This window comes from Corvus kubaryi, unplaced genomic scaffold (genome assembly GCF_017639235.1).
Source record: "Corvus kubaryi isolate FWS band 111438036 unplaced genomic scaffold, C.kubaryi_AGA036_p1.0 137, whole genome shotgun sequence".
Taxonomy (NCBI): Eukaryota; Metazoa; Chordata; class Aves; order Passeriformes; family Corvidae; genus Corvus; species Corvus kubaryi.
The window spans coordinates 20,970,800-20,985,404 of NW_024580671.1; the positions used below are offsets into that span (position 1 = coordinate 20,970,800).

General features: G+C 42.3%; 1 protein-coding gene across 6 annotated transcripts in view; it reads left to right on the top strand.

Annotated features, from left to right (window-relative positions):
• Positions 1-1,052: 1,052 nt before the first annotated feature.
• Positions 1,053-14,605, top strand: part of PTPRZ1 (protein tyrosine phosphatase receptor type Z1) — a 135,950-nt gene continuing 122,397 nt past the window's right edge. For all 6 annotated transcript variants that reach the window (XM_042018123.1, XM_042018125.1, XM_042018124.1 and 3 more), the window contains exon 1: positions 1,053-1,582. In XM_042018123.1, coding sequence (XP_041874057.1) covers positions 1,525-1,582 — 58 coding nt within the window. In that variant the 5' untranslated portion in view covers positions 1,053-1,524. The remainder of the gene's footprint in view (positions 1,583-14,605) is intronic.

Here is a 14,605-nt window from a genome sequence, read left to right on the forward strand (position 1 = left end):
ACCGTGTGTACCATCCAACGCTCCCAAAATCTCTTACGTTTGTCAGGGGTGTTTCCAGCCCCCACTTATCTTTTCCCATGAGGGCTCAGCTCGGCGTGGGAAGGCAGGCGCTGCCCAGAGGGCAGGATGCCCACTCCCACCGGGTCGGGGTGCGCGCAGGGCAGGGGGAGTTCAGTCGGGGCCCCGCACCGGGCCCACGCGTGCTGCTCTGCATCCCCCCGGCCCGGTGTCCGCCCCGCCGCCCCGCACTTGCGAATACGCGGGACCTGGTGTTTGTTCGCCTTCATTTTTCACTTCTGATTTGGGTGGTTTGGGTGGGTTTTGCTTTCTTTTTTTCTGGTCTTCTTTTGACTTCCCGCAGAAACCGTGCCAGTGCCTGCGCCCTGACCCACTTCTCCGTCGGATAATTATATTCCGCGGCTCCAGCCCCTTCCCCCGCTGCCACTCCAGTTCCCAGGGAACACGCAACTCCTCCGGTTCCCGGGGCAGGGAGCAGCCGGCAAATGGCACCTCCTTAGAGGCGGCTGCGCTCCCAGCGTCGCCGGTGCCCCGCGCCCGTTCCCACGACTGCCCCCACCGCGGTGCGCGCCCGCAACCGGGCCCCGACCCACGGCAGGGCGCTGGCCCGGGGCGATCGCTTCCAGACGGGGCCCTTCCCCTGGCTGAGGGCCCCGCGTGCCCCAGGTCGCATTGCCCGGCCGCGCACCTCGCTGACCTCGGAGAACCCGACAGCCCCCTCCCCTTCTCCGCCTCGAAATAAACTTTTCTTCCCACGCCGAGGGGAGGCTGGCGGTGTCTGGGGGGCCGCTCCCCCCCCGCCAACGCCGGAGCTGCGTCCCAGTCCTCGACCCCGGGGCTACGCTCTGCCCGCGGCGGCGTGAACCCCTCTCGGTCCCCAGGCCCCCGTTCACTCCCTCCTGCCTTTTGGGAGGGGCGGGGGGGGGTCTGCTCCTCCCGCCCGCGGATGCGCGCCACCGCACTCGCCGCGCACAACGCCCCCCCCCCCACGCATCCCCCACCTCCGCACCCCCCCAGCCACATCCACACTCCCACGCACACCCTCACACGCACACACGCAGCCACCTCACGCACACCCTCACACACACACTCTCACACGCGCGCACACGTGCGCGCCCGCCCAGCCGAGCGCGGTCTCCGCCCCCCCGCGCGCACACACATACACGGCACACACACGCACACACACACACGATACGTGCACACACTCGCGACAGACACATCAAGCGGACACCCGCGTACACGCACCCGCCCGGGCACACCGCGCTCCCCCGCAGCCACTCGCAGCCCCCGCCATGCGCTGAGCGGAGCCGCGGCCCCGCAGCTCCCAGCGCCGCTGATCCCGCCCGCCCGCGGCGTGGGGGCGGCCGCCGGGCGCGGCCGCGGCGCGGAGCCGGATTCCCGCGGGGAAGAGGTGCAGCAGCCCGCGGAGGCAGGCGGGCAGGCAGGAGGCTGAGACAGCCGGACAGGCAGGCAGGCAGTCGGAAGGAGGCGAGGAACGATTTGGACATGCTCATTCTCGGGCGCTTGGTTGCCTGCATCCAGCTCATCTGTATCCTCAGAGTGGGTGAGTGATCTCTGCATGAATTCATCTTCGGGCTTCGGAACAACTTTTCTCCCCGGGCTCCGGTGGGTTTTGGTGTCTCTGATCCCTTTTGATTAGGTATTGCAGGCGCAGTCCCTGTCTGTTCCACACTGCGAAAACACGCTGCCAACACCACGGGTGGGAGCGTTTCTCCTACCCTTTTTACCTCAGCCGCCGGCCTCCGAGGATGCGCGGTACCCCACGCCACCCCCGGCACCGGCGGGCTGCTCCGGGCGGGGCTCGCCAGCCCACCTTGCCTCTCTGCTCCCCCAGCGCGCCCCGCCAAGCCCTCTCAGGGGTCCGGCCCCGCTGGGCTGCCTGCACCCGCGGGGGAGGGACCGGGTGTGGGCCGGTGACAGGGGGAGAGAGAAAATCCGTGCCCGGCAATGCTGATATCGAGCTTCTTTGGGGACATGGGATGTGAGATGTTACTTTAGGCTCTCGCATGAGCTGTTCCGAAGAGAAGGGGATGGTGCAAAATTTCACTTCAAAAAAGGATTCGTTCTCCCCGAACGGGTAACGTCAGTGGTTGCCCTAGACCATGCAAAATACCAGTCGTTTATTCACGTGGGACCCCACATACAGAATATGGATTCATATATAGATTTAGTAGGACTGCTTACATAACTAAATTCATTTTCAGCTCATGCAGACCTGTGCAACTGGAGTGCATTCTACAAATCATGCAGTGCCCTGTTACACGAGACGATGTTTATTATAACCAGCGTGAGTCACTTGATGCTGTTAGAAGTGCTCTCTTCAGTACGTCGTCAAATAAATTCTAGCAGCTTACGTGGTAGGGTTCGTATCTTGTTGGATAATCGGTTTGAATTTATAAGCTTTTATCAAATAGATCACTAGAAAATACCAGTTGGCTGCTTGTATTTCAGTATGAGGAACTTGGGAGCCTCACCTCCATGTGTACAAAACCAGTCTTACAATAGGTCTGTGGTGACAAAGTAGTCACTAACCTACATTCGTCACCCAATAGGTGGTGCTGCTTCTGAAACCATGCAGCTCTATAAACAAAGATCGGGGTTAGGTTACTCGCAGTGAAAGCAATTTCGTAGCAAGTTCTGCTAGTTAGAGAAAACTACTTTTTAAAATTTTGTGGGGAAAAGTATTTTTGCCTCTTTTCAGAAAATACTGTGGAATGATTCAGCTATATACGTGATGAATGTAACTGACCTTCAGTTAAAACGTGTGATCTTTGTAAGGGCATTAATAACATTTTAATGTCACTTTTAAACTAACCTATTCCTAAAAATAGGGTGTTTACTACAATTCTCTTACTTCTAATAATTTTCTTGTACTATGGCAAAGAATGGCCTATTATAAAACTTTTGATAAGTTTTCATAATGTCTTTCTTACATTGCCAACCTGTTTCCTAAAATCAGATGTACTCCCGAGACTATTTAAAGGAAAAAAATTAGCAGATGTTTTTACATTTGTGTGGAGGTATATGAAAATGGTTGAGAACAGATCAAGTATACAGTGATATGATCATAATGTAATACAACTCTATTCAGTTTTGGAAAGAACTTCCCTATTCAGGTGATCCTACCACATTGGAATCAATGAAAGACAAACATAACTTCTGTAACGTTTTGTTTTGTTTTAAATAATTTCATCTAGCATCTTACTAGAAGTAAGCTGGTTTTATATAATGTAGTGTTTAGGTACTTGTTGTGCATATGGATGTTATATTCATGAATTTGCAAGATCTGACAGGATGGGAAAAGATTTTCTACTCATACATAAGGTGTAAGTGCATCTACTTTTTGTTTCTCTAGACTGATACACTGTTGTTTTCAAACCTGACCTGAAGAGGACCCCCTTTCTAGATGTGATGGATTGATTTGGTCTCAATGGTGCATCATTCTGAAGACTCATGGGCTAGACTTCTCAGTGTGTTCAACAGTATGATTGTTCCCAAGAATGAATACCCTGTATAAGCTATTAGATAGATTTAATCAGATTTGATTTGAATATGTTCCTGTTTGAGTACCTCTCCATAACAAATATGCTATAATCTGATAGCATTAGTTCATAGAAACAAATACTTAGTCAGAATCCTGATATTATTTTCTTCTGTGGTTTTTGTTTGTTTGGGGTTTTTTTCATAAAAAATAATATCAATTATTGCATACCTCCAATGTATGGTTCCAAGGGTTTGGTGAGAGAGAAGAGCTGGATGGGACTATCTGGCTCTTACCATTAAATATTTCTGGTGCAGAAGAAACCAGACCCACAGCTCTGTGAACGAATTGGTGCTGGAGAGCATGGCAATCTGCCTCTGTGGAGCCTACGCTTATTAGCGTGAGGCTAGGCAATGTGTAGATCACAGCCTCATTTGCTTGCAGTTTCAAAAAACGTACCAGACCTCAGGTGGTCTGGTACAGAGCTTTTTAAGTGGTCCTTCCTAGTGAATCTGACTGGGATATTTGCTGTTGACTTTGGGAGATTCATCAGGGAAATCTGTCTCATATGTGTCCAAAAAAGAAAAGGCAGCCAAGACACCCTCACTGAGGAATAAACTATTAGAGCAGATGTAGGCAAAAAGATCTGGGAATGGCAAGACAGCGACAGTTCATTCTCTGTCTAACTGAAGAAATGCTTAGGAGCTTAGTTCTAACTTATCTGCTGAGTTATGAACAGCACCTTCCTTCACAGTGTTACTGAAGCCAAGGAACTTGATTACATCAAGTACTGATGTAATTTTTTATGGAGCAGGGTACTGTGTGAGTAATCTCAGTGAGTGCCATTCAGTGAAACTTGTGGAGTGAGATGCTCTTCAGTCACAAGTAAGAGCTCATAAGAAATCCTATGCAATTGTTTGTGAGCACTACCGTGTAGAGATTTCCCATTGAGTTTTTTCTTTTACTAAGATTGAAGGGAAAAAACCCCAACCCTACATGGACAATTCACTTGGATTTTTACATTTTTATTTTAAATGAGAAATTTATGAATCTGTAATCTTCAGCCTGTATATGTCTCAGACTGAAGGTATTTGAAAATCTGCCCTGGCTTACTGATGTGTTCCATGTAACCTGAAAGTCAATGAGGTGTGCCCTTTTTGTGCCTTTTGTGGCATTATTCCTATGGAAATAATATCTGGAGTCTTTTCAATAAGTAGATTATTTATGAATCTGTGTAGGCAAGAAAATGTTCATAGAAAAAGGAACATGTTTTAACAAATTACACTGTAATTGTGGTTAAATTTGAGTCAAAGAAGTGTAAATATTTAGGCAAGAGTTAAAAATATTCCATGCTCTCACTAGAAAAATGTATGGGTAGTTTCCCCAAATAAGGTAAAAAATTTCTCTAGAATTAGCTGATCTGCATCTTACTGCTATCACTGTCTGACCTCAACCAGTCTTTTGTGTTTCAAAATGCAACTAATTAATCTATAAATTTAATTAGTTGTGTCTCAGTTTAATTTCTCACTATCTAGAAAATACCTCTCTCTCGTTTTTAATTTTTTTCTGGCATCCCTGTGCCATGACTTTATTTGCACAAAGCTGGTAACAGTTCCCTAAATATTCTTGTTTTTCTTATACAGCTGACATCAGGACAGTATTTCCAAGCTGTCAGGCAGCATGCACCTCACTATCAACATGAAAGCAACTTCTCTGCACTCTTTACTGGATGGTCACAACTAAAAATAGTGAGAATCTAAAGCACAGCACACTTTGGCCTCCTAGATCCAATCACACTGTGTGTTCATTCTCATGTCCATGTGTTTAGACTCAGTAAGCCCTTAGACTGCTAGAGGACTGTGGGATCAGATCCTTCTTTTTTGCACTAACCTCTTATTTTGACAATGTTTTAGTAGGCCAGTTATTTGGCACGCTTCTAACTGAATTGCATTACAGTAATAGTAATGTATACTACTGCTAATGCTTGAGCACATTTTACGCTTAAGATTGTATGTTCCTATGGATGATGATACATAGCTCCTATGGAGAAATTTAATCCTGCCGTATCTAAAACATAAGAGCTAAAACAAAAAAAATAAGAATTTTAGAACTGATTTATTTTATACTTTAACCATCTATATTATGACCATATATATGTTATGCATTTTTGTACCATAGAGATTTATATATATCAAAATCTAAATATACAGTATGGATTTCTTTTAGGTTCAAATACTAGCAGGTATGAAAAGTGATGAAATGAATGGCATTTTAAAATTAATGTCAGTGTAGCCAAGTATTTACTCAGCACACTAGTCGTCTGTAGGACATATCTAAAATAGTTATGTAACTTCCAACATTGAATCAATACAATTCATAAGGAGAGTTTTCTAAAGTGCATTTGGCCTTACTTCATCTCTGAATTTACCCTTCTATCTGGATTCCTGGAGAGAAACTAAATACTATATATAAAAATAAGATGGTAATTTGAAAACATTATAATTATAATCTGTCTTGTAAATTAGGATGTTAATTTATTAAAATAGGCACTTGCCCATTTCTAAAGGAAGGCTATTTCCTAGATTTTCAGTGCTCATCATTTAAGTGGCCACTTTCCACTATGAGATCTCTAATTAGGAATTTAAGGGTGAACAGATTCTGTTCTTTCCCTGACAATTTCAATTCCTCTTCAAATGTGCTGTGCTTCTCAGTATTCCCCATAGGGCCTAGAAGTCTGTGGCAGTTCCGGAGCCCCCAGCTCCCATTTAACAGCTCAGTTCTCACAGCTTCGTGCACCATTTATGTGGCTTTCCTGTTCAAGACATCCTTTGGCTATTCAATAAGCTTCTTTTCCCATAAAGACAAAAGTTACCTTTTTGAATACATGTCAAGCCTTCTGTATTAGAAAGATGAATCTACAGGAAGAAAAGGACTTACAGTATTAAATAAACAAAATCCACTAAATGAAAGATAGCAAATATTTCAAAGAGGCTGGGACTATAAATGAGACTTGGCTCCTGCAGATTGTTGAGGAACTGTTGGCAGCAGAATACTTTGGTAGGAAGGTATGGTGCAGGTTGCTTGTTGAATACAAATTACAAATAGAAATTAGATGTTGGTCCACCAGTTCAGTCTTGAGGCTAAAGTGGAAATAACTGGAGATTTTAGAAATAGGGGGAGGGTTTATTTTGCTTACTTTGCATCACTGGCTAGTAATTGTGGCACTATCTGATAGAGGTGAAATAGTAGACTTTTTAAGTAAAGCAGACACTGTGAAGTGTCACAGCTTATTCTAGATGAGGCATGCCTCTCAAAAGCTCCTATTGCCTTCTACATCTTGCCCATAGGAGACTTCGGTTTCCTTTGATCCACTGGAAGTAGCCTATTGCGCCCTACAAATCAGTATTTTTCATTACTATTTGAAGACCCCAGGAGCTATTGTTTGAGTTAGTTAATTTCAGAAATCATTATTGTGGTGGAAGTCACAAGGATGATGAAAGTCCTATCCTACATCTGATGAGGAAACCTTGGCAATGAAAGTAGGATGCCTGTGGAACTTAGGTGTTTGAACACAAATTTTTAATCAAAAGGTTCCCAGACTCAGCTCGTACTTTGATGGCTTCCAGGGAAGCTTTCAGGGAGCTATAGTTTCTCTCCTGCATGTGCCCTAACCTGGCCTTATCGTGTGCATCTCAGTGCCTCTTTAAGTCCAAAGTTTCCTTGGATCCAAACCCAAATATCCTTTCAGATGACATTCCTGAGCCTTAAGTCAGTAAGGTTCCCTAAATACATACTGACAGAATCATGATCTGGCTGCTGCTGCTTCTGTTTGGGACAAAGGACAAGAGGGTGGCTGTGCCACCTTCTCATGTTGTAGCCCAGTCACTGAAGCATTTTACCAAGACAGTCTAGAGAGAAGGACTGGTCTGAGATAAAGGGATTTGAACCTCCATCTTCTGTCTCCAAACATTGGGTTTTGTCAAATGAGAAGACTTTTCATACTTCTTGTGTAATATGAAACAATTTAGCTTATTTTTAAAATTTTTGTTAGAACAATATTTTGAGAGGATTCTGGACAATATCTTGAAAGAGGGTTGCTAAGCAGTTGGAAACCACATCTATTTCAGGAATTTTTGAAGCTGGAAATGGAACCTGGGAGAGTTTGCAAGAAAATTTGCCAGCATGTAAGTTTGCCTTTTTCTCACTGTCCAATTCAGGCTTCTGAAGCAAGGACTCTGAATTAGTAAGATACCACAGCAAGATAGAAAATATGAGGTCTTAGGACTGCTCCTACTCCTATTTCATTATCTACTTGCTGGATACAATGCATAAATCACTACCCCTGCATTTTCTCTGGTTGAGCAGATTTTGCTTGTTTCTTTAATAGTTCCAGATACTTATTTAAAGAAGGGAATTCTAGGTTGCACTTCTGAAAGACTAACCTCTCAAAGGTGGGCAAAGCTCAAATATATTTCCACCAATTCAGCATTTGACATCAGCTCTCCTGGTCAGCTGAGTACCATTTGGGCAAGCCAGTTGCTTGTTACTGCACTCAGCGGCTTAGATCACCTAAAGACGGGGGAGCAGCCTGAACTTCAGGGCTCTGGAGCCTACTGCTGTTGTGTGACAGGTGGATGATTCTGCTAAAGCCATCTTGCACTTGAGTTTTTTTCTAATTCAAGGCTATTAAATACATCCTTTGCACCACAGTTTCAGATTCAGCAGCTAAAAAATAGGCTAGATGTGGTTTGGCTACTTGCCGTATAAAAAGCACTATTTCCTTGTCTAGATTTTTACAGCATCCAGTTAGACATACAAGGTGACGTGTTTGGTTTTTTCCTATTCCCCTTTATGTTTCACTAAACATAAAGAATGTAGTTACTTTGAAATTTTCTCTGTGATATTGAAATACTAAAGATCCTACTGTGCAGGTAGCATTCAGCAATTTGTATTTCTCTATGAAGATACTAGGACTTCACCTGAGCAGTGAGAGATTTTATTAAGAGTTTTTGGGAGCAGTATATCCATTAGTAATTTGGCTGTGAATTGTCATCCTCATTGCCAAAAAACTTCTGCTAAATATTGGATTACCTGGAGCCTGAAATACAAAGTAGGTAACATTTGAAAAGGTATCCATCTTCACTGCCTGATTTATCTGTTTGCTGAGATACGATAAGAGTAAAGCAGTGAAGAGGTGGTTAAACGGTGACATGGAAAGGACAAAATAAGAGATGTCCAGAGTACTTTTACTGTGTTAAAATCGTGTTACAAAAATTGGTGTTCAAAATCCTGTAAATTAAGGATGTTGCATAAAAATAAATCACATCAAATATATCTTAGTGAAAGGTATGCTTATGTAAATTCCCTAACAGAATGTGACAAAGAATTCCTGACTCATTTAAAATTTTCTTGGAAGTCATGGTAAGCTCTTTAATGAGGACAGATTTTTTTCTTGGTTTTTGATAAGCTATCCACACCAAATGAAATATTTTCCTGAAGAAAATTGAAGGATTTACTGAATTCATTGAGATTTAGACTGGTTTGTATCATAATTCTTCAGAATACATTTTTCCAAAAATAATGCTATTTTTCAAAGCTGTCAGATCCTTAAAAAAGATAAATCTGTAATGTTCTGCATGGGCAGCATATACCGAAGAAACTAAAAGCTTTTTGAAAGCTAAAGCAAATATTTTGAGGAAAAATGAAGCCTTTAAAATCAGCGTTTAAAAAAAGACTTGATTCTTCAATTGCTTTATATGCTGAACTCCATGATTTCAGCAGAAATTCCCAAAAAGAAAAACATCTGCTTGCTGAGACTAAATAGCTAATGATCAGAGTAACAGCTGGCTTTATAAAAGGGACCTAATATTACTCCAGGCAATTTGTCTTCTGGCTCCATCCCCAAACTGACCAACTGGGTTTGATCTATTTCTAGCCATTTAGAAAAGTCATTTGGTTCCAAGTGTATGCCAGTTATTTCTGTCACTTCCTTTTGTAACTCTTATTCTGATAGGCATGTCTAAGTATGATAACTAACAAATTTGTCAGGCTGGGACTTCCTGGGAGGCCCAGGAGCCTTCTTCCAGCTTCTTAGAGCATTCCAGCTAGGTGTCTGTGACATGTCATTCTAAATTGGTGCACTCACCACACAACCCATCTGCCTGTCATTTGCACAGAGTTTGGGGCAAGTCTTGTGTGGTCTGTGCCTACCTCCTTCTTTATTAACTTTGAGTTTTGGTCACCACCTTTGCATTTCATGTATCTTGCAATGTTGCAGAAAAACTTGCTTTGGGTTGTTTTGTTGGGTTTTTTTTCTAACACACCTTGGGTTTGTGTTAAAAAAAAAAAACCTGTGTATCACTGTAGATCCACAGATCAGAGTAGTTACTTCTGGCTTATGTGCACAAATAAATCCTGGATGAGCACCAAGGGGAAAAAGTTTCAGAAGACCTCTTTAAGTTTTAGGATAGCGCTAACACAAACCCAAATGACTGTAAACTGGCAATGTGCAAATTTATACTGAAAATTCAAAGAAAGTTCCTAACCATTACAACAGTGGAATTCTGAAAAGTGTGTCCAATGTTAACAGTGGGAGCAAAAAGCCAACCTGATTTTTTTTTTTGTAATTGTAGAGTACTATGTTTTTTATGAGAGCCTGTGGCACCTGAAGCAGGAGAGAACACTGACAGTGATCTAGGAGTTCCTGTCAGTGAGTAGCATGGCACAAACTGTGCTAAATAAGAAAACTGAGCAGTGTGTAGCTGGCTGTGCCAGCCAGCTGCCCACCAAAACCACATAAAGGAGTCATTGCTCATGATGGACTGGAGCATTTGTAAGCTGAGGTACTAAGGAGCGAGTGCTTACTTAGCATCTCAAGTACCCCTCAGCATTTCAAAATGCATACAGAAAAAGAAAGAAATTTATAAATAGGAGACTATATATATCATAAACACAATGTAAAGTCATGACACTTAAAAACTTGCATTTTGTGTTTGTTTATTGTATTTTGGGGCTGTTGACCACTTGCTTTTTTAAATAAGATTACTCGTACAGGTACAAGGTAAGAAACCTCCTTTAAAGAAAGGGTTTTGAAATTGTGTTGTATGACTTCAGGGGCTAGTAGTAGAGTTAAAATACTAGCCAACTGAAAATCCTAGGGAACTAGCTATCAGTGTTCTCACTCTCTCACCTGATACAACTGTAGGAGATTTCAATTCATTTTATTTCTGTGTCAAATTTTGCACTGGCTGAATTCTGAAAGTATTCTCTGGATCATCTGCCCATTTCTCATCAAACCTCTCCACGTCCACCTGTCATATTCTCATATAAATGGTTTGGCATCTCTGTCAGCCCCATTTCTCACTACATGCACATTTCTGCAAAGACACAGGCAGTTATGTGGTAGTTTACTCATGTAAAATTACTCCAACTTTGTGAGGGTTCTCATTGATTGGCTTCTGCACTCCTTTTAAAGTGTAATTCATACATATCTGATACAATTATTTCTCCCTGATTGTTCCTCCTCTTTTATTTGGGATGAAGAAAAAGGGATTTTTGTTTTGCTTACTGCTTTATCTGTGTGGTAAAAAATCAAACAGACATAAATCAATTTGCATTAGAACGAGCAAAACACTGGGTAAAAAAATGTAAATTCCTTATTTTTTTTCTCTACAGGTTTTATTTTCTGCACTGCTGCCTAATCAATTTCAAAGGTTTATTTTTTGGTATGTCTTGATGAGAGACATAAAATATTTCTGTATTTAGAATATATATATGTATTTGACCAGAGATCAGGACAGTATTACATTCGACATAATTCATTCAGAAATACTTAGACTAGAAATTTTTCTTTTAATCCATTTGTGAAAAATAGATCCATTAAAAATTCCTGAGGATTATGCAAAAATAGCCTTTAATCTGAATCTTTTTTTCAGCATTTTCTGGTTTGTGCTATCCACTGTGGGATTTGTAATGCATAAATCAGCAGACAAAGTATGTTTCGATGTGGCAGTAGTCATCTTTGTCTGTATGGGAAGTTCCAAACTTTTTGTGTGAGGTGATAAGATTGTGACACAAAATCTTCTAAAGATTTGTCTGAGCAGTGGCTGTACTCATGAAAAAGGAGGTTTAGATTAGATACTAGAAAGAAATTCTTCACTGAAGGGGTGGTCAGGCATTGAAACAGGCTGCCCAGGGTAGTGGTGGAGTCACTGTTCCTGGAAGTGCTTAAAAAAACCATGTGGAGGAGGCACTTGGGGATATGATAAAGTGGTGGACTTCGTGGTTGGACTTGATGAACTTAGAGGTCTTTTCCAACCTTAAAGATTCTATGATTCCATGAAAAATGACAAAAGGAACAGATATGCCCTGTTGTTAGGAATACGTGCACATCTTTTATGATCCGATTAGCTTTTGGAACTATTTGAGTGTTTACTGTAGAGGAGATTCGTCATAGTAAAACATTTTGCAAGTGCAATTTAGAGCAGATTAAAAATGTCCTTATTGCCCTGCTGAATGGAAGAAGACGGGTTCATCTAAATCTGGTAAAGCTAATAAGGCAGTGATGCATAAAAAATAGTTTCAGGTTACATGCAGTCAAGTGAAATACAGGAAAATGTATATGGAGCAACCAGAAAATCTAGTCCTGTTTTTGGTGAATAAGGTAATATGAGTTAATCAGCTTTTTCTAATATGATCTACTCATTCTATCACAATTGTAAAGAGTGCATTTGAACAAAACTATAATACAGGTTTTCATGGTTTGCTTCATTAGTTAAATAAATCCTTGGATGTGCAAGAGCTTTTTGAAAGATATGTAACCCTGAAATCTGCTGTTCCCTTGAAAGCAACAGGAAATTCAACCTGCTCAGAGCATGATTAAATCAAAGGGATTTCATCCTCTTTTAGTGGAACTCAGAATGCTGTGTGTGCATAGACTGGGAGTCACAACAGCCAGCATGCCCTGTGCTGGGACATGCAAGCTTGGCTGGTAAAATAAAGATCAGTGTAGATAAAAAAGTGTGAAAAAATAACAAACTGGGACATGCCTCTCAGGGCCACATATTGGACAGAACTATGCTGAAACATCTTGTTTAGATGGCTAGACTTGGGAAGTTCAGAATTGTTGATCTTACTAACCCTAAACCAGCTATGCAATGCTAATACTGGACACTTCCCATCATCACCTAATAATACAACGTTTGCCAAAGGAACAGGAGGTGGTAATCCTAAACCTTTCCCCTGTACCGGGGTTTGAACCACAGCTGTGGAGTGCAGTATGATCCACAGTATGACAGAGCACAGCAGCTGAGGATGGGCAACACTGTTAATCTGTACCAGGCTGAAGATGGGAATTGTAGATTGAAATAGAAAACCTAAATATTCAGTCCATTGAGTGGGATAAGGTGGTTCAGTGCAGCATTTCCAGGTGCTAGACTAGATTTTTGCCCCCTCTTCTTCACTGCACCCCTGCTACCCTGCTCCAGAGCAGCAGCTGCTGCGGTGTGTGAGCAGCAAATCCCTGGTCTCCGCCTTCTGCTGTGGCTTCCTACCACCTTCCCCTGCTACACCCCCACAACACTGTCACTCTGTGGCTGCAGTAGAGATCTCTCTGCTGGGATGGACACAAATGTGCATTTGGCAGCCTGTACTGCTGGAAGGGCCTCTCTGTCTGTGATGGGCAGTGGGCAAGAAAATACGTTCTGTAGGTTGGTTTAAAGCCTTGAGTCAGCAGTTGGACCATACTGGGTTATATCTGTCATAAAAGGAGTGACATGGGATTCCAGTCCTGCTATCCAATGTAAAACACACCAGGATTTCTATTGTCTCCTGTAGTTTTGAAACCTGATGAAGAATGCTGCTCTATCTCCTGGTCTGGTCCATCTAGTGCTTATCTAGGTCTTCTGGGCATCTCTGAATGGTCACCTGCTTACCCTGCACCCATGAAGTCTCTGTATCTTTCAGTCTTTGACCAGTTGCTGATTTTTTTGTGTTGCAGAAGGTGAACCAGTTAGATACAAAAGTGGATTGTAACTCTCCCAGAAAAGTGTGTAGCTGTACCGTTAGTCTGTGTAAAAAATGTGTGCATTTGTATCATGCCTGTTGGAATAGCAGGAGGTTTTCTGCCACAGGCAGGTATGGCAATGGAGTGAGCAACTGCTGCAGTGCCCTGGAAGAAAATACAGCATGTGCTCCTTTTTGTAGCAAATCAAATGCTTTAGATGGCATAGAGACAACAGATGCGTTTCCCTGGTGAGTCACTGAGCTTCCCTAAAGCCCTGTATCTCCAAGGCTTTCTGCTGAGGTGAAGCATATTACTCTGCTCCCAGTACAGGCAAGACCTTAAAGGCTTAGTCAAACCTGTAATTAATTAATGCTTGTGTAAGATTTAGAAGAAATTTCACTAGATGAGCACTAAGTCTGTTGCTAATGATTTCAAATATACGAAGCAACTTCCTAAAACCCTTTGAAATTGGCAATTATAATGTTCTGTCTTGCACGGGAAAGCTTTGATCACTTCAGAGCAGGAAATAAATGCATGACTTAAACTGGAGAGATACAGTGACAGAACAGCAGCAAACTGTGAAATACAGTGGCATGGCAGAGAGCCAGGGGAAGATTTGCTGTTGCTCCTTCCAAAACCGATTTGAAGTCATTTCAGTATTTCTGTCTTGCATAAATGACTGTGAAAGTCCTAGGAGGTCTGCAGTTGCATGTGCTTACAGTCTGAAGATAAGACTTGATTGAAGAATTTTTGCCTTCATGTCCTCTTCTTTTTTTTTTTTTTTTTTTTTAATTCCTATGCAATTATGAGGGTACATTCTGCCAGAGCTCTAGAAGCAAACCTAATGAAAATCTGACTAGTTCTATCACAGGTACTTAAATGTGATTCTTTAAAAAAAATGTTAAAGTATGTCTGAAAGCTTATTGTTTTCTGTTCAATGGTAGGAATACTTTGCAGAGAAACTAACTAGCTACAGTCTAGAAGCTTCATTTTTGCCACGGTGTTTTCTGAGAGCAAAACGTGTGAAGATATCTTCTGTGCTTGACTAATGCATGTTGTGGGTTTAGCAATGCCATCCACCA